Genomic DNA, 27,303 nt, shown 5'->3' on the forward strand with positions numbered 1-27,303 from the left:
TTGAACCAGCTTCGTAGTACAGGCCTCTGGTCTGTTATTTTTCTAAATATTTATGAAAAATTAATGATATTTTTTCAATAATTTCCACGTTTTGGGACCCAGCACCTCAAATGTAATATTACAATTAAGACACACCTTTGTAATTTTTGATTTCTGCAACCAATTTACTAAAAACCAACTAACTAGTCTATTTAGACTATAATAGAAAAATATTATACTCACTTTAATAATATCATTGTGTGATTCGTATTTGCTAATGTTTATCTATATTTACTACTTCTCACACTTCTTAGCTAAGCTTGGGGAAATTCCTTGTTAAGAAGATGTGTTGCTATGTTGTTAGTTACAGTCTATGTGCACCTACAGTATGACCTTCAACTCAGATTAACTTCCTGATATGGCCTCCCTAACTTCCAGAATGCTCCTTTCAGTATCACCAAGCTCAACCCCTCCCTTTCTCCTCTCTCTCTCTCTGTGTTTAAATATGCAAAACAAATTATATTCTTCGTCTTTCACTCGGCAGGCTGTATACTCTCTGTATGATTGACTGGGATTTCTTGAAATAAATCAAATAAGACAAAGACAGCTGAATGGTTTGATTCTCTATCCACACTGACTAACTCATACAATAACGAGTTTAACAAGAAGTTGAATTTCATTTTAAAATCCAGTATCGTGTGAAAATGAACACTCCCAGACTTACAAAAGTATAATTAAAATGGTCAAGTCCATTCTTGTTATGGGGTGAATCGATGAATCCTCCCTCGCTCGATTTTGTCTGAATTGTGATTTGATTCGTTTGGTCTGGCTCGTAGATGCAAAAAAATCAAAACAACAACGGACAGTTAAATTGCCACCAGAAGGCAGAAGAAGCAGCGATGTCACGACTCTTTTTACCAAATCGTTTTTGTGCCAAATGTTCCCTAATAACAGCGCGTGGGTATAATGCATTTCCACCGCGAGCCGTAGCGCGTTACAAGCAGCATCAGTCAGATAAACTGAGTGCTTTTATTCAACAGAGACGATATGGCGGAGAGGCAAATCCAGCGTTTTTTAAATACAGGTCAAAGTCCCGGATTTGGGTATGTGGGGTCGGTGTGGGGATTGCTATAGCTGTCTGGTTGAAATACAACGCAGTCACATCCAGCAGTTCCTGTGATGATACAGTGAAGGAGGCTCAGCGGACTGATCGATACAGCGCTGCCATAAAAGTTAGCAGGGACCTGGTGGAGCGGATCAAGGTAAGCATGGAGGTAGGCAAACACACCAATGGACATTTACTCAAGTAGGCCTACTGTACTAAAGTACAATTTTGAGAGACGTGCAGTTTACTACGACGCTGAAGTTGGCTTCCGATTCAGAGCTTCCGATTCGGCAGTTAAGGGGAAAGTTAAGGGACATTTAATTTACAGCGCTGAGCGAACAATCCTCCTTGTTTGTACCTCTTCGCTGCATAGCCGATTTATTGCTTTTTTCGCATCTAGACCACATTAGACCAGATCTAAAACCACTATACCTAGACTCATCAAATCTGGACTAGATTATCCCAGAGAGTCTAAACATTCTTTATAACACAGTTTTAGATTTGTGAAACCTTAATTCTATTTGTGAAAATGCAACTGAGGGAAATTTGATTTTTCAACATTTGTATTGAGAAAGTCCATGTCTCTCCATTTCATTTTTCGTCTGCATTATCATGTCTTCTTTTTCACTTTGAAACAACAATTTCAAGAGTGCATTACCATGGTATGCACTCTTGAAATTGTTGAAACTGAGTTTATACTGTAGATGCGAAAAGATGCGAAAAAAGCAGCGAAATCTTCTGAGTTGCTCCTGACTGGGCTGCTGTGCAGGTCTACAGTATAAACTCTATGGATGATGGGGTAATGAGGATCATGTCTGCAGGCATTTGGGAGGTCAGGGGACTGCAAAGGTAGGAACACGATGAGGGCAAATGGTGGGAAGGAGAGGAAGAGCAGGGTCTGAAATTATGGCAGGTGTTAGTGGCAGATAAATGAAAATTATTTATATATTGATAAATGAGACAAAGAATTGACAGAAAGCTTTTTATGAACATTTCTTAGTATATAGCTCAAATGAAGAACAAGCACACTAATGGCTGAATTATGGTTCTTCTAACACAGGCCACAATAACAGCTCTGGATAAAGTCGGAGGTATGCAACTGGCAGAAGCACTAGGAGAGATCGAGTGTGGCCAGTTAGAGGAAAAGTAAAAGAAAAACAGTTGTTTTCTTTTGAAACAATAAATTAGTAATTCACTCTTGAAATTGTTGTTTCAAAGTGAAAAAGAAGACATGATAATGCAACAATACAAATGTTGAAAAATCAAATTTCCCTCAGTTGCATTTTCACAAATAGAATTAAGGTTTCACAAATCTAAAACTGTGTTATAAAGAATGTTGAGCCTCTCTGGGATAATCCAGTCCAGATTTGATGAGTCTAGGTATAGTGGTTTTAGATCAGGACCTGGTCTAATGTGGTCTAGATGTAAAAAAAGCACTGAAATCTCCCTTTTTTTGTATTTTCACAAATGGAATAAAGGTTTTACAAAAACTGCCACTTAACTGCCAATTCGGAAGCTCTGAATCGGAAGCTAACTTCAGCGTCGTCACTAAACTTGAGTAATAAAAAATGTGCTGCTCTGTGTGCCACTACAATTCAATTCAAGGTAAATAGTGTACTTTTACTCCACTACAGTACATGTTCTTTGCAGATTTGGATTAATGATGTGAAATATAATCAACACTTAAGTAAGACTTTAGTTACACCTGGAGTAAATTCACAAGCTACCCTGCAGCATACAAAGTCATTAAAACTGCACCTTTACCAGCGTTGATAACACTTGCATGCATCAATAATTATAATCAAAACATATGATATATTATTCTGAAATGGTCCAATTAGTACTTTACGTATATTTTGATTCTACTATGTTTGTACTTTTACTTGAGTAACATTTTGAATGCAGGACTTTCACTTAAGTACAAGATCTTCTCCCACCAATGCTGCTTGTCTTTTGACGAACTATCCTCTATTTTGCACTCTCCTCCTATGTGACCTCCTGTGTCACCGACTTCTGTTCAGTGTTTCTGTCTGTCTGTCCCCCAGGATGAGGTCGGGGCTCCAGGCCTGGTGGTGGGGGTCTCTGTGGATGGTGCTCATGTCTGGAGTGAAGGTTGGTGCCTGACACTTTAAAGTTAAGTGAAGTAACTTTTAGGTTATAAATTAAACAGGCTGTGGCTCCGGATCCAGCAGTGTTTTAGTCAATCTCACTGGACAAATAGGATACACCTATTTATGGATTTTGGTGCTGTTTTTGCTTTATTGGAATATTCTTAGGAAAATTCATCGGTTTCTTTATTGAAAACTCAAATGTATTCCCAATAGCTTCCATGTCATGTAAACCAGTGATCCCCAATCACTGAGGAATTGTCTAATCACACTGGACAGGTGTAACACCTTCTATTTTTCTTGAATAACATTATTAAAAAATAATTCTTTTTTATTTCACTGGATGAGTAGGACACAACTTTTTTTTTTTTAGTCCATTGTCGTGTAAATCTTATTTATTTTCAATAACTACCATTTCATTTGACCCAAACACCAGATACCAGATATTATGGCTTTGATATACAAACACCCTTTTTATTGGATTTCTATTTGATATAAACATTGTTATGACAATTCAGTCATTTCTTTATTAAAACGTTTGATTTATTTTCAATAGATTTCATGTCACAATACCCAATGACTGCAAATCAATAGAGCATTGTAGACATTGGACAAGTAGGACACACCTCTTTTTATTGGATTTTAGTGCTTCCACTTAAGTTGGACTGAATCCAATAAAGAGAGGTGTCCTACATATCCAATGTAGTACTACAATGCTGTAGTAAATGAGTCACATGGCATGGAAGCTAGTTACATGTGATATGAATTTGGAGGCTCTTGGTCAAGAACATGGAAGCTATTCAAAACCTTTTTCAACATCAAAATGCTGCATTTTTATTCAAATGTTTATATAGAAGATCGATCAACGTTATCCCGAACAGTTAAAAATATGAGAGACAAATCAATTACTGAAAAACAAAAACCTTTAAGCCTTAGCTCTGTTTGCCTTGGAACTCAATGAATTATCTCCTGTTCTCAACTTAGGTGGCATTCTGTTTTAGCTCAAGCCAGAAGAATAATTTCAAATGAAAGTATTAGTGGTTTTTTTTATACATCAAACGGTTTAAAATTGCACCAAATTGAATCTTCAACAACTTTATCTGAAAACACAATGACATTGAATTTAAATTCCTCACGTAATTCAGGGATCGGTTATTCTGATTTGGAGAATCGTGTGCCATGCGGCCCAGGAACAGTGATGCGAATCGCCAGCATCAGTAAACCCCTCACCTCTGCAGCTGCTGCACGGCTCTGTGAGGAGGGGAAACTGGAGCTTGATGTCCCTGTCCAGAAATATGTCCCAGAATTCCCCCAGAAACAATTTGACGGAGAGGATGTAAGTTAAGTGAAAAATATGTCAGATTTTGTTGTTATCCTCAATAATATTGTGCTATTCAGCTCACATGCACATCATTTATTTTAGGTCACAATAACCCCTCGAATGATTCTGTCTCACCTGAGTGGTATCCGGCATTATGAGAAGGATGCTAAGAAAGTGAGGGAGGACAGGGAGAAAGCGAAGCGTCTGTTGAAGGCAGAAAAGAAAGAGGACGAGAAGAGCACATCAGAAAACAATGATAAACCTGCAACTGAACAAGAAAACAAAGGCAAAGAAGCCACTAAGGCTCAGAAGAAAAAAGAGTTTGAACACGAGGAATACTACTTAAAGGACAACTTTGAAGACGTCACTCACGCCTTGGACCTCTTCAAGGATGACCCACTCATTTTCAAACCTGGTAAAACACATACTGTATTTCTTTTTTAAACAACTCAAATATGATTTAAGGTTTTACCATATGTCTGTACATAGGAAAGATTAACTTAATTTGTTTGTTATGTACAGGCACCACTTTCCTGTACTCCACCCATGCCTTCACCCTGCTTAGTGCTGCTATGGAGCGCGCTGATGGAAAGCACTTCCTTGACGTTATGATGAACATGTTCCGTGAGCTGGGAATGCTCAACACTGTTCCCGATGAGAATGACCCTATTATTTACCACCGCTCCAGGTAATCTTTAACAACATCACTGTCAAGTATTGTCCAAAATATTGTGAAGAGTCCCAGTTGTGTTTAGGGGTGATGTATCAGAGTACCACTTTGTAGAGATCTTTATTATTGAAGGTTGTACAACATGATAAAAATGGAACACTAAGTCCATGTAAATCTTTGATGCTGCTCCACAGATATTATCATCTCAACAAGAGAGGACGTATTGTGAACTGCCCATACGTAGACAACTCCTACAAGTGGGCAGGAGGTGGTTTCCTGTCCACCGTGGGGGACCTGCTGCTGTTCGGTAACGCTCTGCTCTTCAGCTACCAGGCGGCCCACCTGAAAGACACTGAGGGCTTGCTCCCTGGCTTCCTCACACCTAATACTGCTATAGATCTGTGGGCACCAGCTGACAGGACAGAGGCCAGCTGGGACAAAGATGGATTGTATGCTCAAGGCTGGCTGGTAGTGGAGAAACTACAGAAGTACAGCCAGTGCAGGAAGCGCAGACATTACGTTTCACACACAGGAGGCGCTGTGGGGGCTAGCAGTGTCCTCCTGGTGCTACCCAGTGAGGAGAAAGATGAGCACCAAGGACAGACCACTCCTCTCCCAAAGGGGGTGGTGGTCACCATCATCGCTAACATGCAGTCTGTGGGACTCAACGGCACAGCACTGAAAATTGCGCATGAGTTTGACAAAGCCAAAAGACTCTAAGAGTAAGTTGTTTACAGACATGCAATAATTTATATTTCACCAAAAAGTATTCAAAACCATACATGACATTTTAATAACTCTATAAAAAACAGTTCACAGGATGTTATAGAAATTAAATAAATATTAAGCTTGTATTTTCTATACCTTTTTACTTTCCATTGCATTTCTTATAAAGATGTCAAGTTGCCACTAGGTGGAAGCAGTTTCCTATGTGCCATAGCAAAAATACCTCACTGGCTCGTGGTATCAGTTTGTTGGCCTAATACAAGGGTTTATGTATATCTATCTTTTAAAAACTAACACAAAAATATGTAAATATATATTTTTCTGCATTTGAAGCGAAAATAACAACCTTTCACAATGGAAAGAGACCGTTGGCCATTTAAAGTACCATGGTCCACCACAAACATCTCCATGTTACATGTAGTGATTTTTTGGGTCCATCCTGAACAGATATTTCCCCATAACAACTTCAAATGCTTTGGGAAAAACCCTGTTGTGTGTTGACCTAAAACTCTTATCAAAAGGGATTTTACTCACTGCTGCCGACTTTCAAGTGTTAAAATTGACTTCAATCACAAGTACAATCCCGACTTTGTCTTTGAAGAAAATGGACAGTTCCCGGTTTCAATGCCTGTATAAGTGTGCTGCAAAACTAGTTTATAAATTATGCTGAGAATTTTACCAAAACATACATTTTGTTTTGTTCTTTCACATTTTGTTGTTAGCAGCTGTAGATAAAACTGGAGGTCCATCAATATTGAAAGACTAACAAACTATTGCCAAAGCAGTCCAACAAGTTTTATTTATCTCCTAACCTCACTGAATTAAGGCAGGTTTGATGCATCCATTATCATTATAATACTCCTGGGATCTCCAGTGCCCTTGTTTATAGGTTTAAGAGGACTGATGAATGGCTTGGGATACACTAATTACACAGACATCCAAATAATGTGTCACTAAGTTTGGTGTGTGTGTGTGTGTGTGTGTGTGTGTGTGTGTGTGTGTGTGTGTGTGTGTGTGTGTGTGTGTGTGTGTGTGTGTGTGTGTGTGTGTGTGTGTGTGTGTGTGTGTGTGTGTGTGTGTGTGTGTGTGTGTGTGTGTGTGTGTGTGTGTGTGTGTGTGTGTGTGTGTGTGTGTGTGTGTGTGTGTGTGTGTGTGTGTGTGTGTGTGTGTGTGTGTGTGTGTGTGTCCTGCACGTCTAGCTTTAAAAGATCCAATTTGGGATTTAAAACTGCAGAGTATCCCTTTTTTAAAGTGAGGTCATCCTGACCAGTCCTGGCTGCTTCAGGGGCAATTATGGTTTAGGGTTAAGATCACATTTAGGATTAGGTTAAGAATAGCCTTAGGTTGAGGTTAGGAATGAAGTACTGATGATTCGGGTCATCGTATGGAGAATGACTAGTTCATTTGTGTGTGTGTGTGTGTGTGTGTGTGTGTGTGTGTGTGTGTGTGTGTGTGTGTGTGTGTGTGTGTGTGTGTGTGTGTGTGTGTGTGTGTGTGTGTGTGTGTGTGTGTGTGTGTGTGTGTGTGTGTGTGTGTGTGTGTGTGTGTGTGTGTGTGTGTGTGTGTGTGTGTGTGTGTGTGTGTGTGTGTGTGTGTGTGTGTGTGTGTGTGTGTGTGTGTGTGTGTGTGTGTGTGTGTGTGTGTGTGTGTGTGTAAACAGAAATCACACAGTCAAATCAGTAGGGGTCATTGCATATATTTACACAATTGCAATATATTTACTAACTGCATACTGAGCATATTCATTACTTGATACAAGGGGTCATTTCATAAATCCATATTTCAAGCTCATATTTTACATAGTCCAACTATGCTTTGTAAATACATTTCAGGCAAAGTACATAGATTGAAATGTGATTTAACACGAGTAACACCAGTGGCAACTTTCATAGCGGTGCTGAAAAAATCTACTGTGCAAGATGTGATTCAATTCCCACCTGCTCACACTTGTTTCACACCCTGTTTGTGTATGTGTGTGTCTGTGTGTTGAAGAATTACACCTCTCTGTAGCAAACAGCATGGACTCCAGATATCTCAGGTGACCATTGATCAGCTCTTCACCTTGACTTTAGTTAAGGTCAGAGAAGCAGTTTTTTCTTTGTTCTTTTGGTCTTATAGTGACACCGAAAACAGTATCATCTCTGAGAAGTCCTTCATTATCCCACCCGACACACAGCCCAAAGACAAACAAATTTGCTCCAGAAGAAAGTCAAACTCTGGGCTGTACTTTCCAATATTCTGTCTTGGGCTTGTTCTGTTGGCTCTGTTGCTTGGCTTTCAACATCCTGCGTGAGGACATAATGGATGGTTATAATCTTTAAAAGAAAACATTCTGGCTTAAGTACAATAATAGCAAATACTGTATAACAAAAAAAAACTTCCACGTCTCAGTGATATTTTTAGTCACCGTGAGAACGTTTTGCAATCATACATCCATACTGTACTTACTTGTGTGTGTAGTAGATCACAACAGCTATCACCACTAAGATGAGGAGGACAACGATGACTACGGCTGCGATTAACCCCGCTTCCCCTGCTTTGCCGGAACTGCTGAAGAGCTGGAACTGCTCACATCGGCTGCCTTTATAATTTTCATCGCAACTGATTTAGGAAAAAAACATAGGGAGGCTGTCAGCACATAGGAAAAGTATCGACAATAATACAATTTTCTAACAACAGATTTTCCAACATGAAATAGATTCCTGAAGACTCATTCTTACATCCAAGATAAGATTCATTCAACTTACACACAGGAGAGAGTATTCATGGCATCGCGTATTTTATAGCACGTCCCTCCATTCATACAATAGGTGGCTTCCTGCCCATCACAAGGGGTTCCATGATCTACACAGACATAATTACATAATTTCAGGTAAAATAGCTTTAATAGATCTCAATAGTCACTCTTTTAGAAGATGTGTTGTTTCTTCTGATCTGTTTTTTGTTATTTTATTACCTGCCATCATTTGGAATGCTTTTTATCACTGTTTCCTGAGAACACAAGAAACATGTTTCAGAAAATAAAGTAACCACTTAGAAAAGCATGAAATGCATATATAAATATACTAACAGTTTCTTGAAGCTAAATTACATCATTAACTTATTGCGTTATGAGTGGAATATATCATCACCCTGACTGAAAATGAATCAAGAAATATGTTCTTACCAGCTCCTTAAAGTCCTGCTTTTGGTAGTTAGTGCAGGTTCCTGAGGTGATTCATAGTGACGCTTCACAATAGCTCCTAACTGCTTTTTGTTGGACTTCTGAAGACGATGTTATGTGGGTGTGATCCTCCCTTGGCTTAAAAATGTTGTGATTGCAGTTTGTCCACATTGTAAATGGCAAGCTAAACGTCAGTGAGTGTAGGTAATTCGTCTGTGTGTGTCATAAATGGTGTCATTTAATGGCATGTGAGCAATACATACAGACTCACCAGAGGCCTAAAGAAGCCTTACAGGAGTCGGTTTGACATCTTTGTTTCAGGTTAAAACTGAGTACATTACATTTCGTTTTTGTTCTCTGAGGTTTAGTTGCATCAGATCAGGCAGAGGATTGCTGATGAAATCACATGTTGTGAATATGAGCTCAGCGTGTTTGGGTTTCAGGAACAGTTGAATGACTGGTATGTAAAGAAGGCATGAATGGAATCGTGGGAACTTTGTTGAAGTCTAAAAACAATCCGCACTTCTTCCTTCAGACAGATAATTACAGTTGGGCGCTCAGAACCGTTAGTTGACTCATCAGCTAATCATTTTGGATTAATCACTACATTCCAGTGACCAGAAGTAAAAATAGCAACACCAAAGTATTAAGTTAAACTATTATAAGTAAAAGTCCTGCATTAGTAATAAGTAAATGTATTGTGACAACAAGGTATTGGAAACAATATATACTTCATTTAAAAAAACTAAACGTTTCATGATGCAACGCAGCTTATCTCATTGTATTATTATTGGATCATTATTGTTGATGTATTTATATGCGAGAAGTAAACCGATGTTTTCGTTTGTCAATATGCAGCCTATTTTAGTTATATAAATATCACATAATACCTTTGGTAGTTAAATCTCTTTAACAATGGATACTATTGAATGAACTGTTCCATCTAAAATCTTGATTAAAAACATATATAAATATATAACATATAATGCAAATACTTATATAAAGTTTCAGTATTTCAAAAACGTAGTTAAGTACATTTCTTGAGTAAATGGCCATTGCTGTTTTCTTGGTAACCATTGCTGTTTTCTTGGTAACACATAGTGTTGTTTTGAGATATTGTGCAATCAGGGCTAGGCTTTTTTTGCATAATATGCATAATTGCGAAGATGCTAAAAACAATAAATGATATTTCTCTTTAGCGTGTACATTTTTGTTAGGCTTTGAAGGCTATTAAGGACCTCATTGACATGCAATAGTTACATTTAATTTAAACAATAATGTTGGTTATAGTTTAACATCAGTTTTATAAGGTTTGTGTTATTCAAACTAATGACTAAATTAATGTTAAAAAAAAATCAATCAATAACTACGCTTTAGTTATAAGAACTAAATAACAATAACTTATGGGTTGGTAGGTTGGTAAATATGATGTTGTCCGGTGTTTGTCACAAGCATAAAACTTTCTCCATCTTAACTCCAAAGTCCAACACGAAGACTACCTTGATGGACCACTTACCCTCCTGAAAACATCTGTGGGAAATCTGGACCAAAATGCATGTGTTTAACATTGCCAACTGTAGACTACACTATTGTACACATTCTTTACCACACATGAATACACAAAAATAATAAGTGTGTATAACTGCAGACTTGATGTTTATTTGATAGTGAGAATCTCATCTAGCATAAATGGATTAATTATTTACTTTCCTCACTGCATTGTAACCAAACAGAGAAGATAAACATCCCAACACACAAGGTTTTTTTTATATCCTGGCAGCCCAAAAGATTCTGCATTTTAATGCAACGGATTTCTGAATCATCTGTAAATGAATGCCAGTATGCAACGTATTAACCATCTATAAAGGGTATCTATGCTAGCATATTTTAATATCACTGACAACACAGATATGTTGCCAACTTGCCATCGTTTCTCCTCTTCCCCTCTCTCGGTGTTTCCGGGCCCTATGCTTGCACTACATTTTTAGGATGCAATTATATAATGTCAGCAGGGCTACGTGGGAATATCGGTGACACTGCATCCTGATAAATAGCATTAAATATATCAGTTAACAGACCACAGAAACACTTGAGGTCACTGTCAGAGTAGTGGTGTGGTTTTGTTTTCGCGCGGGTGGGTTGTTATCGCGAGGAACTCTGAAAGCTCAAGAGGTGAAGTGAAGCGAGAGTGTTTTTCTACTTCGACGGTGGCATAGAAAGAGGGATGTCTGCAGGCTCCCATGGTTTGATAGGAATATATAGGCTACTACATAATATGTGATATTATTGTGTGTGTGTGTGTGTGTGTGTGTGTACATCTCGCCCTGTTTCCTCCGCGATCACGGCGTTGTTTGACACATCTGTAGCCGCTGGAATCCCGTGTTCAGCCCCTGGACAGCTCCTGATCGAGAACCTCTTCTTCTTATTATCGGGCACATGGAGTCCCTGGTGTGAGTGTGGGGGGAAGCCCTGCCAGAACATCATGCCTCCCTCCCGAGAAGGGGTTATCTTGCTGATCCAGTGACAGCCTCGTCGTCTCCGCTGAAGGATGCAGCTTTCAGTCCGGAGGAGGTGTTTTCGTTCTGCGCTGTCTTCTGAGAGGCGATACGGGTGCTGCTCGGCCAACGCAGATTTGAGGGGAATCGCAGCCTACACACAGCAAGATCCGAGCATCCTTCACACTGATCATCATCATAACCATCATCGGCGAGAAGGGAGATATTACCATCATCACCGCGAGGGCAAAGGAGTCACGACCACTTACACAATGTAGAAAACATAAGAGGTTAGTGCGTCTGGATTTAAAGCGCGCTGTGTAGTTGATGCATTTTGTGTTGGTTTGAACAAAAAAGAAGACTGTGTGGCCTCCGTGGGAAAATGTTAACATCTCTATAATTGTTTATGTAGCTACGACGTGGTGGGGGAATTATTGCAAGTGCTTCTTGATTAGGTGAATTGCAGAAAGCATGGACACAGATGGTCCACAGTGCGTGTGTTATTATATGAAATAGTAAAATAGCTGCCTTGTGGACAGCCACCTCCACTGATGGAGCACTTGACTGTAGCCTGTACTTATATTAATAAGAGGCAGCTCAAGATGTTGATTGTTATTCAATCTCCCTCATTTATGTTCAGGTCCAGAAATACTTTGCATTAAATCACAGACAGAAACAAATGGTCGATCCTTCATCCACAGTGATTCCTTGCAGAAAGTGAAGCATCTTGTGTTCTGGCTGTGTGACTTTCTGATAGCCAAATCAATATCGTTTTTGTTTTATTATAAATACCACATGTATAGGGGGTGCTGCAGTGAAACAGTATCACTCTCAGTCCGTGGATGACCTGGGTTAATTTATCCTGAGTAGCATTTAATCTGCTGTGCTTCAGTACATTACTCTGCTGTGGTCTGCTGCAGCTGCTGACTCCTTACCTCTCCACTGCTGGAGATCTTTGCTCTGTCTCTATCCCGATTCCATGAAATATTGTGAAAATTCAAACAACAATGCAAAAATATAATCATTGCAGGTATTTACATCTCCTGGGAGGATCATTTAAGTGTTACTTTAACTTTGCAATACTCAGAACTCTTTTTTTATAGTGGACGTTTCCTGTTAAAGCAGTGCTATGATTGTGTCCTCCCTGTGTGCTCATTCCATGTCGGTCCCTGCAAAGCAGCTGGAGAGAGTTTTCAGTGAGCGGACCTGGACATCAATGGCTCTCTATCCGGTGGCACAAAGAGCATAGCATCCTGCTTTACTTGCTATGCAAGAGGTGTGAGGTTCTCAGCCCCTGATCCACAGAGCGGAGCGTATATTGAAGGAGATTTAAAATCTATTACAGTTTAGTGCTGCCCAGGAAAATAGTTGAACAGAGCATATCTAAAGCTGAAGTCAGGACAGGGCGCCTTCAGGAAAGGCACAAGCACTAATACTTCATTGATCATTTTAAACTGCATTTGTGTTATTAAACTAAACTACAAAGATTTGAGATTATTTTATTATCTTGGAAACAGCAGTTGGCAAAAAGCTGTTCCCATTATATATTTTGCTCTCCCTCAGCAGATGGACGTTGCCCATTATTTGCTTCATGATTTCCTTTTTCTGCAGTAATTAAACTGTTCTTTCATATTTGCTATAGGTTTGGAAGGAGCCAGGTCTCTGGAGTGGTGAAATCACATTTCACACTTTGGGTCATTTAGTGTGGACGGCTATCTTCAACATAGGACCTCAACATGAGCAACCCCCAGTAAGTATAACACCAGCCAGAACCTTGTTTGTTACATATCTGATAGAGTGTACATTCTGAAATATCTGTTAAAGAACAAGCAGTCTCAGCGTGGTAAGGTATGATTATCAGAATGGGACCTCCTGTGGATGACTTTGAACAGGGATCAGCTGGAAAGCGGAGCCTGGCCTCGTCCTGCTCCTCAGATTGAGCGAGAGAGCGGCCTGCCATCTCCAGTCTCCGCTGGCATCTCTTAGCATTCAGCAGGGATGTTCACTTGTCATCTTCTCTTATTAATAATTACTCTGTGTGTGGTCCTCCAGACAGCCCCCTGCATTCTGATGACAGCCAGGGTTGGGGCTAAGAGAATGGGGAAGAAGGAGCAGGGGGGATGGAGTGTAGTGGGAGGAGGTGGAGTGGGGTGGAGGGTGAAAGCAAAATGGGTTCAGTCAGCTGCATCTTCTGGTTAAAGGCACAGGATGCTGCTTCCAACTAGCACATAGCTCTGTCCCGGGCCTCAGACCAGCACATTAGTGCAGATGTTGTGTTTTGTTGGTGTAAAACATCTCTAACCAGAAATAGAGCGGTTAGTACAAAGGCATGATCCAATGCTACTGAATGCTAGCGACTCTCTGTGAAGTGACAGATGGGAAACTCTCGTGCAGAGAGAGTTATTTTCACGCCTGCTCTCTTGACTTGATGCTGCTGTAAATCCGCCTTCTTTCTCTCCTGCACACTCTCTCTCTCCCTTTCTCTCTCTCTCTCCTTAGCCCTGTAGCATCTTTGCTGTGGAAACAGTGGGAGGTAGGATAGGGAAAATATTAGATGATCAAATACAACAAATTCAAAAGGATTAATTTAGCACATTTCACGTAACAATTTAGGGGAAAAACATCTTCTGAACCATCATCATTTACATTAAAAACAGTATGATAAATGCACAGATTGATATAGCCTTGCAAGCATCATTTTTAGAACAAATGATTCAGAAACACTGTTTGGCCTGAGAGCTGTTCTTTATTTCTCGTTCAGCACACAAAGCCAACATCACACACCCAGTGGCTTTGAAACGGGTCAGCTAACATTTACTGCAACTAACCTCCGAGTCCTGATCCAATGCCCCGCTGCTCTCTAATTTCTCTATAATGAGTCCTCTCTGCAATCACTAGAATAAAGACTGCTGATTAGCTCGTCACTGCTGAGCAGCTATTTCTATTTCTAATTGTATCATTCAGATGTTTTTATCTTCTGTGTTAACATTAGGAATTGCAGTTATGACACATTTACTGAAGAAATATATGAATCAATTTTTATGATAAAATCCGTGTTAATGTTGCTTGGTTTCTAGTATAATAAGAAGCATTGGATGCTATACACTACATTTCCAGTACACTGTAAATAGGTTAATGTGTAGTGTGTCATGGTGTAGAGTTTTAGAATTATTCAGCGGAAGGTTCTAAAATCATTAAATCGTTAAGTATAATTTAGTGGTTTCCTTTTCTAGAATTGAAAAAAAAGTGATTAGGCACTACCTATACTTTTTGTCTGTGTAGCCAAAACCTGATATATTGTACTAACTAGTCTTATTCCTCTGTGCAGTGGACTTCCTTTGTTGTCCAAAGGCTATTAAAAACACATCAATGAGCCACACTATTGCTCAGGATGACTTGTTCCTTGCTGCCTGTTAATAGAGGTGATATGGACATAAAAGACTCCAAAGAACAATAAAGAACATTCACTCTGTTGATGCAGTTGAATTGTGAACTGCTGTAATTTCCCCTTAGGCCCTCCAAAGCCTCCGAAAGATGCTGCTTGGAAATCTGGAAGAGGTCCACGTAAGTGATTTGGCACATTGGTCCTGCTTCCTTGATAATACCAGGGCAGTGACTGCTGTGCAGCGAAGAGTAGCCAAGTGTCCACAAACGTATTGGGTAAGACAGAGCGGATGGGTTGTAGACAGTTGGCCAGAAATACTTGTGGCAGTGAGCACTCAGAATGACAATGATACCAATGCCCTCTGCAAACCACAAGTTCATGCTGAGGCAGCACTTTAACATCCACTGATGTGACAAGAGGAGAACATATATCCTCAGAATAGGTGATTTCAGATATAATGTGACAGGCATCAGTTTTACCCCTTATCACCTTGATCAAATATATATTTGTTATGCTCTGCTTGGTTGTTGTCATGTTTTGAATGCAGTGAATAATAATGACCGTAAGCTGTCAATGTGTAATTTGACCTTTTTAAATGTTTTGTATCTATGGAAAGTTGTAAAGCTGCTGTCTAGGAACACCTGAAGGTTGCTATGCTGTGAGATATGTCAGCTACAGTTTTACAGCCAATGTGGGGAATTACAAATATACACCAATCGGCCACAACTGAGAAAGATTGTTGTCTGAGAGAGAAAAAATGGGTTCAGATGTAAGTCATCTCAAACTTGTCTTAAAACCTGAGGCTGTTCATCTAAATAACAAAAGTAATACGCAAAATACAAAATATTAATAGAGCTTGAACACATTCATCGCATGCATGAGGCATTACATGTCCTGAAAAATAAATAAATGATTCAACACTTTTTAATCATAGCCTTAACTTCACATAATACTATGAAAAGACTCGCGGTTAAAGCAGCCCAAACTAAAACCCTGAGAGTTACATATTCCCTCTCAATGTATCTCACGTCAGCAGTTGAGCCTCCTTTATGCTTGCTGGTGTCAGTATTCAGAGTTAAAAGATAACATTTGTTTTACTCCTACTGAGTTCAGTAGTATTGGACTTCATTGGTATTGGAGTACCTTTTCTTACGGATGGCTGCAGGAAAACCGAGGCTAGAATAGATTACAAGTGAAATTCATTTTAACTTCAGATATATGGAACCAATGAGGATTGCCAAGAATATGCTTCGATTTAAAATGTCCGAGTGGAAAAAGGCGTTCTTGAATGTGTTTTACTGGGGAGTATCTCTAAATGGTGGCTGCTATTCAGTTATACATTACTGTAACTGAAAAGGGTGCAGTCAAATGAATGCTTCGAGAAAATAAAACATTAAATCATGTTTACCTTATGACACATTTTCTTAGTTTTGTATTCAAGGAGAATATTCATAATAGCTTGTCTTGTTGTGACAAATGGCACTAAATTGTGCAAGTTAGAACTGGAAAGGAATGATCACAGCAGGCTATCTTTATATATCTATTGATCGCTGCATGGTGATTTATAGTGAGTGATGTCACGACATGACTTTGCCAGGTCTGCTAACTTTGCTGATCCACTGAAACTGCATGCAGTAGAAGCTTCTGAATGCCGCACTTCGCGTCCTCAGAGTAAATCGCCAGAAGCGCCGAGACATCCTCATCAATTCCACCGCTCCGATGATTTATTTAGTGTTGCTATAATAACTGCTTTCACAAAAGTAATCTCTTCGGGTAAACGAGCAAATACAATGGCCGCTTCCAAAAAAAAAATCAGAGTCAAACGGGCGTGGTTTGCATTCCGCACAGCCAATCAGACGTACGAACTGTTTTCTCCCACGACAGTCCCTGCTCTGTAGCAGGGGCTGAAAAGCGGGTCGGACGAACTCATTTGAGCTACTTTAGTTCCTGGGGCTTTTTGGTGTGAACGCAAATATATCGTAGTTCTGATGAACTATTGTGGGAAAAGTACACCAAAGTACTCCGGTGTGAACGCACCTTATGTATCACTTTTACTCTGGAGGAGCCAATACTTGTCAATAATTACATACAAGGAGGAAATAGACCTCCTTAAAGACACAAATTGGGTTTTAAACTACAATAGTCCTCAAAAAAACAAACCTCCAATGCTATAAGTTCCTAAGAACGTATTATATGTTTGACAATGCATTGAATCAGGACAACCGGTTGAAGTTGTTATTTTTGTGAAGAACAGTATAATAAGAACAATACAATATACAGTAAATCAAAACCAGACATGCATTTAGATACATTAACTTTAATAGAACATGTTTCTTTGCCTCTTTTGAGCTTCATGATAAGCCTCGGCTCTTGCTCAGTATGGGTGTGAGATTGCCCCTTCAGCCATTAATGCTCTATGTTAACCTTTGTGCTTCCTCTTGGCGTTTGCTAATATCACAGGCCTCTGAAAAAAACCCAGCCTTAAGCATGCTGCCGGCTGTCCTGGCTGCATTGTTGAAGAGTGCAGGGTGTTCAGATGTGAAGCCTCTACTCCCTCCCCAGGATGGCAACCAGCCACTCCACTGGGCTCTGCACATAATGGCTCCTGGCCAGCTCTGTGATTGTCTGGAAATGTGAATTTGATGCACTAAACAGTTTGTGTCTGTCATGACTGATTAGCGTCCTTTTTTTGCGGTTGGTCAGAGGTGCCTAGTGCACAGATAACACTGGGATGCACAGGCGTGTTTTGTGGCAAGCATGTTAATATATTGGTGACCCTCGAGCTAAACAACACATCCAGCAGGACACGCATTACACGTTTCAAAGGAGGAAGGGCAAGGCATTTTATCTAGTGAGCACAAGATAGTAAGAGTTTTCGTCACTAAACCAAAGACTATATTTTGAAAACAATATAGTTCAAGGGATTCTTGGTTTTCTGTGATAATAACAAAAGAACCTTTCAACGGAGTCCATTAAACAGCTATTAGTCAAGAAGTAAGTCAGGATAAAGAGAGACCTATTTTCCTTTGCAGGCCTGCCTACATTAACTTTTACCAGATTGCTCGGTGATCTTCTTCTAACCGTCTCCTCCCACTCTGCTTCACCTCCAGCATAGAGGTTGTAGAATTCAACAAGCCAGTGGCCTTTGTTCCCTCTGTCTTGTAATCAATGCCTTCCTCCACTGTTAAGCACTGGAGTTATTGATGTCTCCACACTGGCTGCACTGGGCCGACTGCCAAGCTGTGTGAGACTCCTGTGCCAGGGTGACTTCTCCTTGGCTGCTATTGGCTGAGCTCGAAGAATCACAGGCCCCCCCTGCGCATTTAGGTCTCAGGACTTCAATGGCAGATACAATGACAATTTGTCTGGTTCTGCAAAATAAAGCTAACCTAACAAAGAAACAAACTTGTTGTGCCCTCGGGTGTCATTTATCTCGCTAGTAAATTACTTTGTTTCCTTAGAATGATAGTACTTGTGTTGACCCATGCAACAGTGTATCATATTGATTTCAAGCAGCCATTGGTTTCCATTAAGTTTACTGTTATATATATATAATAGAAAACGTGAAAACAGTCATGTAATTAACTGATAATGTTTTGCACATTCATTGAACTTGAAATGCTAAATAATGGATTATGTAAATTATTATAGAAAATTGTCAGTCTGGTTGGCAATCAATTCTGAAATAACACGTTTTGAGCATCCTTGAGTGCATGGTGCACAACCTGGGAGAGTTTTTAAGAAGGTAACTTCTGGCAACAAAGCAAATGCACAAAACTGTTCACTAACAAATCTCTCATCTCAAAAAAGTTTGAATTTGACTCTGTGGTGCTGATTGAAAGCCAATGGCTGCCTGGAAAACCATTTGAAAACAATAATGAGTGCCTTGGAAAGTAGTGTTAAAGAAGTATTTGTGATTTGTAGTTTAATCTGACATCTTAATATTTTTTTGTCAAAGAAAATATAAATGTTTCCACACATGTGGAATACAAATTGCAATATTTACTGTGGCTTAGAAATTACTTCACTGCTGAAAATGTAGATCAGTTTGAATGATGTGGGTGCCAGGAAACACTGCAAGGAGATCATTTCACACCATCTTTGTGTTTTCATTCATCAAAATTAAACACAGTCCCAGTAGTTATTATCACACTCTGCTACCCAGAGCATTACCCAAGTAGGTTCGTTGGGTAATTCAAATAAACAGCACACTTCCAAATATCCTTGTACCTTGATGCTTAACAATAATACACAGGGTGAACACATGCACACACACACTTTAGCTACAATATAATGAGGTCAGAGATGCTAACCCACACAACACACCCATGCACTGACTCTAATTCTGCTCTGGTTGTGTTGTGTGTGACTCTAGGGCTCCTCCAAAGTCCAGGGTCTCGGAGCTGGAGGTGATCTCCCAGCAGGTGGAGGAGGACAACCAGGCCCCTGTCCAGCTGGTCAGCTTCTCCTACAGAGACCTACCTTTGGCCGGCCTGGACATTTCCCTCGCTGGATCCCAGCTCATCTCGAACCCGGACGAGGAGGACAACAGGGATGGGTACGTCCTGCAAATTCACCTTGACATCGTCCGTCACTTTCTTTTGTTGCGTGATAGTTTGATAAGTAAAACATCTAAAAAGTCAGTAAAACAATCCCTTGGAATGATTTATTTATTGGTAAGAAGTAGTGAGGGGTTTGGTTTGCCTGATACAGCTAGTTGAGTGGGGTCCTGTTGGAAAAAAGGTGTTACATCCAAGGAGTGTAAAGCTCATCTGTCTGTGCACTTTTATCTTTTAGAGCATATCAAAAATTATTCATTTTGCTGATGCTCAAAACAAATTAGTACTATTATTATCAAGGAAATCTTTCTATAATTAATTTATATTATGAAAAACCCAAAATGTAATTACAAAAATGTATCGATGTTCCTGATGTTTGCAATCTTAGCTAACATACTGGAAATATGTGTTGGAGACTTTGCTTGTTGGGTGGAAGTACTACATCCATAATTAAGGCAGAATCGCAATTACCACAATCTATAATCTACCCTGGCAGAGAAAAGCACGCCGTCACTCCCCCCCCCCACTGCTCGTTATTGCACATGGTAATTACACCTGCCGTATTATTGAATCACCCCTCATTTTATATTAGAGTGTGCGAGTCGAGGATATTTGGTGATGAATTTATTAGTGTCACCATGTTAAATGGACAATATTCCCACTGATGTGTTCATTTCAGCTTAATGACACAGCAATGTCTCACTACCAGACAGGCTTCTGTTCATAATGTCGATTTCTGGGAGAAAACAAAGAGAGTTGTTAGCACCATAGCTTCCCTGAAATGTCAGAGCCCTGTAGCGGTGCTGTTTCTGTCCACCAGGCCTGCTTGTCCAGGGTTGTGTTGTTTTCTTATCGGCACGCTGCAGGCTCAGTACTCTCAAGACAGGACGCGCCCCTGCTACACCCCCCCTGTAGCAAGTGTCCATGGCTCTCCACTCGTGAAGCGTGACTCACAACCCTTTGGAAAACTGCGATGATGGCATCCATGCAGAGAAAGTTGAGAAACAGCATAGGCTTAATTAGAGCATCCTGCTTTTTACCATCCAAGCCCCGGTGTGTCAGGTGACCGTGTCCGGCTGGACTTTGCCTGGTCTGGCCCGGTCCATGGCTCTGTGGGACGGGGCAGGGACAGATGGGTCCTGTCCCAAACACCCACTCTCTCATCGTACCTCTTAGCTTTCTCTCTCTGTGTTGCTCACAAAGGGGAAAGAAAACACATATCAATGCCACAGCAGAGGGCAGGATCTGGCAGCCCAGCAACATTATCATCACAGTGGGCACTCTCAAATAGCACCATATGACACCCTGGTCCCCTGGGATTTGGCATCTTGCAGTGGAAAAGTTATTTCCTGCCAAGATATTTCTCTGAGGGATTTGTCAAGTGAATGATGTTTCACATTAAAGTGAGGAACCATTCATTCTGATCTCAGAGTCCAGGCAGTCTGAAAGACTTCAGCGGACTGGTGCAAACAGAGTGCAATCTGACATCAATGCGAGTCTCACAACACGTTCGATGAGCTTTTTAGATTGGAATTCCTGATTTTCAGGTCACAAGCATTCCAGGACATACCTGTCATCACAGTTTCATGCTCACATTTGTCTTTTGGAAGAGCTCGTCGCCACAGTTTCTGGCTGCGTCTGTGACTCATGTGGGAGGAATGGCAAAAAGGTGGAATGTGTTGTATGCTGCAAGGTTTAAAACTGAAAAAGACTATCCTAATGGCAAAGCATTAAACTGTCTGGTTTGTCTGTCTTGTTCATTGCTATGTGTAGTCACAGTCTGCATACTGTAGGCTAATTTTAGCACTCTGTAAATGATTGTGAAGAATGTATTTAATTGTGTTGCAGCGGCTTTATGTTTATTTTGAGAATGAGCAGGACAGTTTGTTTTCTCAAGCTATGACTGAGATTCCTGTGTAGGGCCAGGCAATATGTATACAATTTTAAAAAATCACTACGTATTTGAAAAAATACCCCAAGATTGCGTCAGTGTTGTAGGGTTGACTATTGGTATACAACAAAGTTGGCAAAGGCAAAAAAGAAAACAGTCCGGTAAGGTCAGAAAATGCATTACATAACTTTGCTGTAAGGCAGCATTAAAAACCAGGAAAAGCAACACTTCCCGTATCGAAAATCAACAAAAGGTTCCGTCTCAAGTCTCAAAATATCGATATATTTGTGATACTGTATATATAGCAGCCCTATTCCTGAGATGTTTTTATATTCTAATTATATCATTTTGTTGACGTGACTTTATCCTGTGGTAGAACATGAACAGGTCATTCTGATTTCAGTTTGATCATTACCATAACTTGCTGGTGAAGTGCATATCTCTTGTCAGTGCTTTAGTTTGGATCTGGACATGGTCAAAGGTATAGCTTCAAACCAAATACCAATGATTGGAAAAACAAGACTCTTATCTTTCATGTTGAGGCCGTGGATTTGTTTTGATTCTTACGGTTGTGAAAAAAAAACAGCAGAAGATTACATACCAGAGATGCGCATTTAGTATTGCATGGCAGCTCCTCGTGGCTCTTTATTGGGAAACGTGGGCGGCGGTTATGTAGGAGGTGGATGTTCTTGCGGACTACAAGGGGCACATGCAGTCCTTGCAGATTCTGTGCAGTGGTGAGCTGGATGGATATACTAATAGATGTTGGCAGCACCATCTTCTCTAGAACGTGCTATAAAGATGAGAGCGTTGTGGTTTCACATCCACCTTTGGTCACTTAATTACCATCTCATTTGTATTATTTAAAGATGTTGCCCTTTATAGAGGATCATGTTTCAGGAAATCACAGAATGGGGTTTCTTTTAATCGACTTGAATGCTTTCTATGTTTTGATTGAATCGAGCACCTAACCGAATTTCGCTACTTTAATTATTTTCAAACCTGGTTTAAGTCATCATGACCTTGGACTGGTAGGGGCTCAGGCTCCTGGATAGCATCTCCCTGCGCGTGCTGCACTTGTCCTGGGTTATCGTCCCCAGATCAGCCTGCCGCCCTCAGCATTAGTACCATATGCCGCTGATCATACTGTATAATCAAACATACAGAATCAGACTCAAGGCTGAATTAAAAAGAAATCATTGGAAAATCTATTCTATAAAATACTGCACTGACGGACCTTGACAAAGTTTACTGTGAATCTTGGCAGCAGCAATATTTCACGGGGCTTTGAAAGAACAGCCGTACGATACCTGTGCTGTGTTGATGGACCTTTGAAAAGAGAGCAGGATTTCTCTCCCCTCACTACCTCCCCCTCCTGACTCTATTTCAAACACACAGAGGAACAGTCCTCTCCATCAAATTGTCTCTCTTGCCTGGCACCATGTGCGACACAATAGATGACATTTGAGTGTGGGGTTTGAGGGTTTGTTAATATTCACAGACATGTAAAGTGTGAGATTGCTTTTTAGGCTGAGAGCGAGAGAGATCAAGTGTCCTGGTGAAAACCCATTTATCAGGGACAGCTTGTCTGCTGCTCTGCACATGAGCCCCATCCATCTCCATTTGCTTAGTATCCGTGGCCCATTTCTCTGGCAAAGACCAGCTCCGACTCCCCTCTGCTAGCTTGTACCGATAGTGTAGTATGCAAGGAGTGGTGAGACGATAGCTGATAGCACTTGGAAACCGCCTGGCTGCCTTTTCATAAGAAGAAAATAAATTGGTTTACTTATACCCAGAGGGAATTCTTAAGCCTAAACTTGATTTATTGGCATCAGTAATCAATGAGGCATTTTCATTTGATTTGTTAATTTACCACAAAAGGGATAATTCCCCTAGGCCTGAGACTGTCAGAGATTAATAGCGATGAGATTTGGAAGTAAAATGTACAATTGATTACCTATGATAATTTCATTTCCTTTATTCAGCATATTTATTGCTTAGCTGGTTTTGCTCTCTCAGGGCGTCTTTGCTTCTTTTGGCTGTGATAACACAGATGACTCAGCAGTGGTTACACAGGAAACCATATACCCAGTTGTTATGCTGGCATTTGTCTTGAATTCCAAGCAATCTGGGCAGATACCCAACCTGTGATTTCACTGATGCGCAGAAGAGAAGCTCTCAAGTTAAAGAAATTGCATATATCAGGGAAGAAATAAAATGCCTATTCACATACATGAAGTAAGTCAAGGAGCAAGTGTGACACAGAGAGTTTGAACAGCCTGAATGAGTTGAAGTCCTTCATCCTCTGCTGTTCAGCAGCCTGCAGGCGCACAGTAGAGGTCCATTTTCCCCTGCCCAGGCCTGCTGAGTTCAGCAGATTGGTGTGAATTGGTTGAAGTTTATTCTGGAGGCACCACGGGGCTATATAGTTATCAGTACAGAGAGAGAGTAATTGAGAGGAGACAGAAACCCTGAGTCTAGTAGTATCATTTTAAAATGCTGCCGTGTATCTGACATTGCCCCTCACACCTTCAAAGGATACATTCGATTCAAATGTTTTTCTCCAGTTTCAACAGCCAGCATGAGATTAATGAGATGTCTGCCACTTGGAGAAAGAGCATTATAATAATAATCAAACATTTCCACAAGTATTTAAAAAAAAATGTTTAGGCTATCTTTGAAAAACGTACCTATGGCGTGTCCTGACCTGCAGGTATAGGGACCTTTCTATGGTCTTGTTATACACATTTTTATTTATTTATTAAAGAATCTTTGAAGAACTTTGCCACTTAAAAGTAATCATATTTTTTATTTTTCTTACGATAACAAGGAGAGAAAACAAAGAACATACAATTTAAAAATGTTATACATATAAATGGGAGGGGTAGCCTAAAAAGCCAGACCAATGTTAGGAAACAAGAGCACTGACCAATAAAGCAAATAGGTTTTATATGACACATAAACAGCCACAAAAACTACAGGATTATTGTTGATGATCGTTCATCCTTCCTTGGTTGGGAATCACTGAACTAAACGACTAAAGTGACACATTAATAAAACATAATAAATACGTTGTATAAAACACATTTACATAACATGGAAGCTATTGAAAGAAATGTAGACAGATTAAAGAAGTCCTGGATTTTCATAATAACATTTCATATTTAGGGTTCTAATCCCGTGAAAAGAGGCGTGTCTTACTCTTCAAGTATAATATTAGACTTCTGTATTGATCTGATGTCAAAAGGTCACATGATATGAAAGCTATTGAAAGAAATCTGGTTTTAAAAAATGAATCAAAATAAACCCCACTAAAGTCCTTAACTAAAGTCTCATTTTCAGGTGTGCTTGATTAAATAAGTGGGCACTATGCACAGTAATCTGAGCCTTGGCAATATAGAGATTTCTTTTCTAAATCATAGCACAATAAATAATCTTGGACGCCAATGTAATGGTGTCAGGGCTGCCACACTCTGTACAATAATGTGCTGGAGTTTTTCACCAAGCAAAGTCGCTCTGTTGTAGATGTGCAATCAAAACATCAATCAAGAGTACCAATCAATTATTTAGAGGCATTGCACAGCAGTATAAATTGTTCACAGCGACACTATCTCAGGCTTTCCTTAGCAAACACTCTGAGTGAGAGGTTGGTTTTTGCAGCTGTTCGTTGCTTGTGTGTGTGTGTGTGTGTGTGTGTGTGTGTGTGTGTGTGTGTGTGTGTGTGTGTGTGTGTGTGTGTGTGTGTGTGTGTGTGTGTGTGTGTGTGTGTGTGTGTGTGTGTGTGTGTGTGTGTGTGTGTGTGTGTGTGTGTGTGTGTGTGTGTGTGTGCGTGCGTCTGTGTTTGTGTGTGTCACAATCAATACCTCGGACGAGTTGATAGAGTCTTTCAGTCTCATTACTTCATTTGCAGCCCTTCCCTATGGGCTCAGAACAGTCTCATAATACACACATGCACACAGAAGGATTCACACTTGTATTTCCAGATCCACACTTGTGTTTTTCAATGCACACACAAATGTGTTCCGTTTCATATACATGTAAATAAAATCCAAATACAGAAAAAAGTTTTACATATGTATTTTTGATCCTCACATATTTGTTTTCCGTTTAAATCCCCTGAACCTACAAACACAAACCGCTTTCTGTGCATGGATCGCTGTGCATTCGTGTGTGGGTTTTTTGAGACTCCCCTGACGGCCACCCGATTCGTACTTGTAATTTGTTCTATCTATAGCCAATCAGATGTCTCCTTCATTCTAAGCCAATCACATGAGCGGGTCCCCACGAGGGTATGATTTATTGCGTTCATGACACTTCATATACGCATTTTGCGCTGTCCGGAGCACGGTTTCCGCGGACAGAATTTATTTTACCGGACAAATTTGAAACTTACTGGTCATGTTTCAATAAGAAGAAGAAGAAGAAGAAGAATTGTGTAGCAGAGTTTCCGTTAGCAGGTAATTACCGGACTATGACCGGATATGGCTAATAACACGGGAGTAAAAGGATCATCTTTTTTCCTCTCTCCCTCCCTCTCTCCTGACAGCCCGTCAGTTTCTCATGCAGCTCGCTAAAACTTCACTCGCGTTTATGTCCATATCGATCAGATCCAGCTCTCCTGATTGGCCTTTATAGAGAGCACCGATCAAACTATTAAGAGTGAATATCGGCCGATAATGACCGGCGGGGCTCCCCCCCGTTGACAGTTCACTGTCTAGCACTGGCTTCGTAGTGCACTGATCGATTAGGCTAAGCTAACCTGTAGCTGCTCCCTCCACACTCACAACAACTTCATACAGACATAAATAAAGCAGCTGTATTTGCCATACAGGAAACACACATTTAAAACGGTTTTGCCTGCCGTTTTTATGTACACAAGCATTCATTAATGGTTCGGAAAGTGGCACTGTACCTTAATAATATAAAGGCTTGTATTTGCGTGCATTTCTTGCTCGGAAAGTGGCAATGTACTGAGAGTGGAAGTGTCCTGAGATTAGCGCCTGCAGGCAGGCTCCATGGACCTGTCAGCTCCGGACAGCGCAAAATGCGTACATGAAGCGCTACGTCATGAACGCAAGAAATCTACCCTCGTGGGGGCGCGCTCATGTGATTGGCTTAGAATTGAGGAGACATCTGATTGGCTATAGATAGAAAAAATTACAAGTACGAATCGGGTGACCGTCAGGGGAGGTCTCAAAAAACCCACAACGAATGCCACAGCGATCCATGCACAGAAAGCGGTTTGTGTTTGTAGGTGCAGCGGTTTTAAACGGAAAACAAATATGTGAGGATCAAAAATACATATGTAAAACTTTTTTCTGTATTTGGATTTTATTTACATGTATATGAAACGGAACACATTTGTGTGTGCATTGAAAAACACAAGTGTGGATCCGGAAATACAAGTGTGAGTCCTTTTGCGGATCATGAAATACAAGTGTGAATCCTTCTGTGTGCATGTGTGTATTATGAGACTGTTCTGAGCCCATACTTCCCTTCTCTCTCACTCCATCTCTTTACCCACAAACACACAAACGGAGCACCACCCCTTTGATTTCATTTCCATTTAACTTGTACCTTAATGAGTTTACATTGTATTTGATCCTGTCTCAATTACAGGAGACAGTGTAATGAAATAGATGCTCCTTGTGATAGGCTCCCCACTTCCGTGAGAGTTACTTAGCTGATGCTGGAGCCAGAGCCCGGTCCTGTCTGTGTGAATGGGCCCCGACACCAGACCAGACACCTTCCTCTTTGTTCGCCCCCCCCGCCTGACGTCTCTGTCAGCTGCTGTCTGAGCATCCTGATGTAGGGGTCGCTCCGTCGTGTACTGCATGCCATCACTTCCATCTAAGGCCACTATTGATCGGTCTCATGATCTAATCCCATCGCTCTGTGCTG

General features: G+C 40.4%; 3 protein-coding genes across 4 annotated transcripts in view; 2 read left to right on the forward strand and 1 right to left on the reverse strand.

Moving 5' to 3' along the window:
• Nucleotides 1–825: 825 nt before the first annotated feature.
• Nucleotides 826–6,042, forward strand: lactb (lactamase, beta). Of its 2 annotated transcripts, none has more exons than XM_034142133.1 (6): nt 826–1,241; nt 3,130–3,196; nt 4,338–4,528; nt 4,616–4,928; nt 5,036–5,201; nt 5,378–6,042. In XM_034142133.1, the coding sequence occupies exons 1-6, from the start codon at nt 879–881 to the stop codon at nt 5,901–5,903; spliced, it is 1,626 nt and encodes a 541-aa protein (XP_033998024.1). In that variant the 5' UTR covers nt 826–878; the 3' UTR covers nt 5,904–6,042. The 2 variants fall into 2 exon arrangements, with proteins under 2 accessions (XP_033998024.1, XP_033998023.1); XM_034142132.1 differs by having other exon boundaries at nt 879–1,253.
• Nucleotides 6,043–7,583: 1,541 nt separating this feature from the next.
• Nucleotides 7,584–9,173, reverse strand: LOC117491689 (pro-neuregulin-4, membrane-bound isoform-like). Its single transcript, XM_034141777.1, has 5 exons — nt 9,076–9,173; nt 8,866–8,900; nt 8,657–8,753; nt 8,358–8,510; nt 7,584–8,194 (listed from the first exon to the last, which is right to left on the reverse strand). Exons 2-5 carry the CDS (start codon nt 8,873–8,875, stop codon nt 8,119–8,121), a joined length of 336 nt encoding a protein of 111 aa, XP_033997668.1. The 5' UTR covers nt 8,876–8,900; nt 9,076–9,173; the 3' UTR covers nt 7,584–8,118.
• A 1,819-nt stretch (nt 9,174–10,992) lies between these two features.
• Nucleotides 10,993–27,303, forward strand: part of tmem266 (transmembrane protein 266) — a 28,606-nt gene continuing 12,295 nt past the window's right edge. Inside the window, exons 1-3 of the mRNA XM_034141792.1 lie at nt 10,993–11,857; nt 13,210–13,317; nt 19,328–19,510. Coding sequence (XP_033997683.1) covers nt 13,304–13,317; nt 19,328–19,510 — 197 coding nt within the window. The 5' untranslated portion in view covers nt 10,993–11,857; nt 13,210–13,303. The remainder of the gene's footprint in view (nt 11,858–13,209; nt 13,318–19,327; nt 19,511–27,303) is intronic.

Source organism: Trematomus bernacchii, unplaced genomic scaffold, assembly GCF_902827165.1.
Source record: "Trematomus bernacchii unplaced genomic scaffold, fTreBer1.1, whole genome shotgun sequence".
In the NCBI taxonomy this organism is placed as follows: domain Eukaryota; kingdom Metazoa; phylum Chordata; class Actinopteri; order Perciformes; family Nototheniidae; genus Trematomus; species Trematomus bernacchii.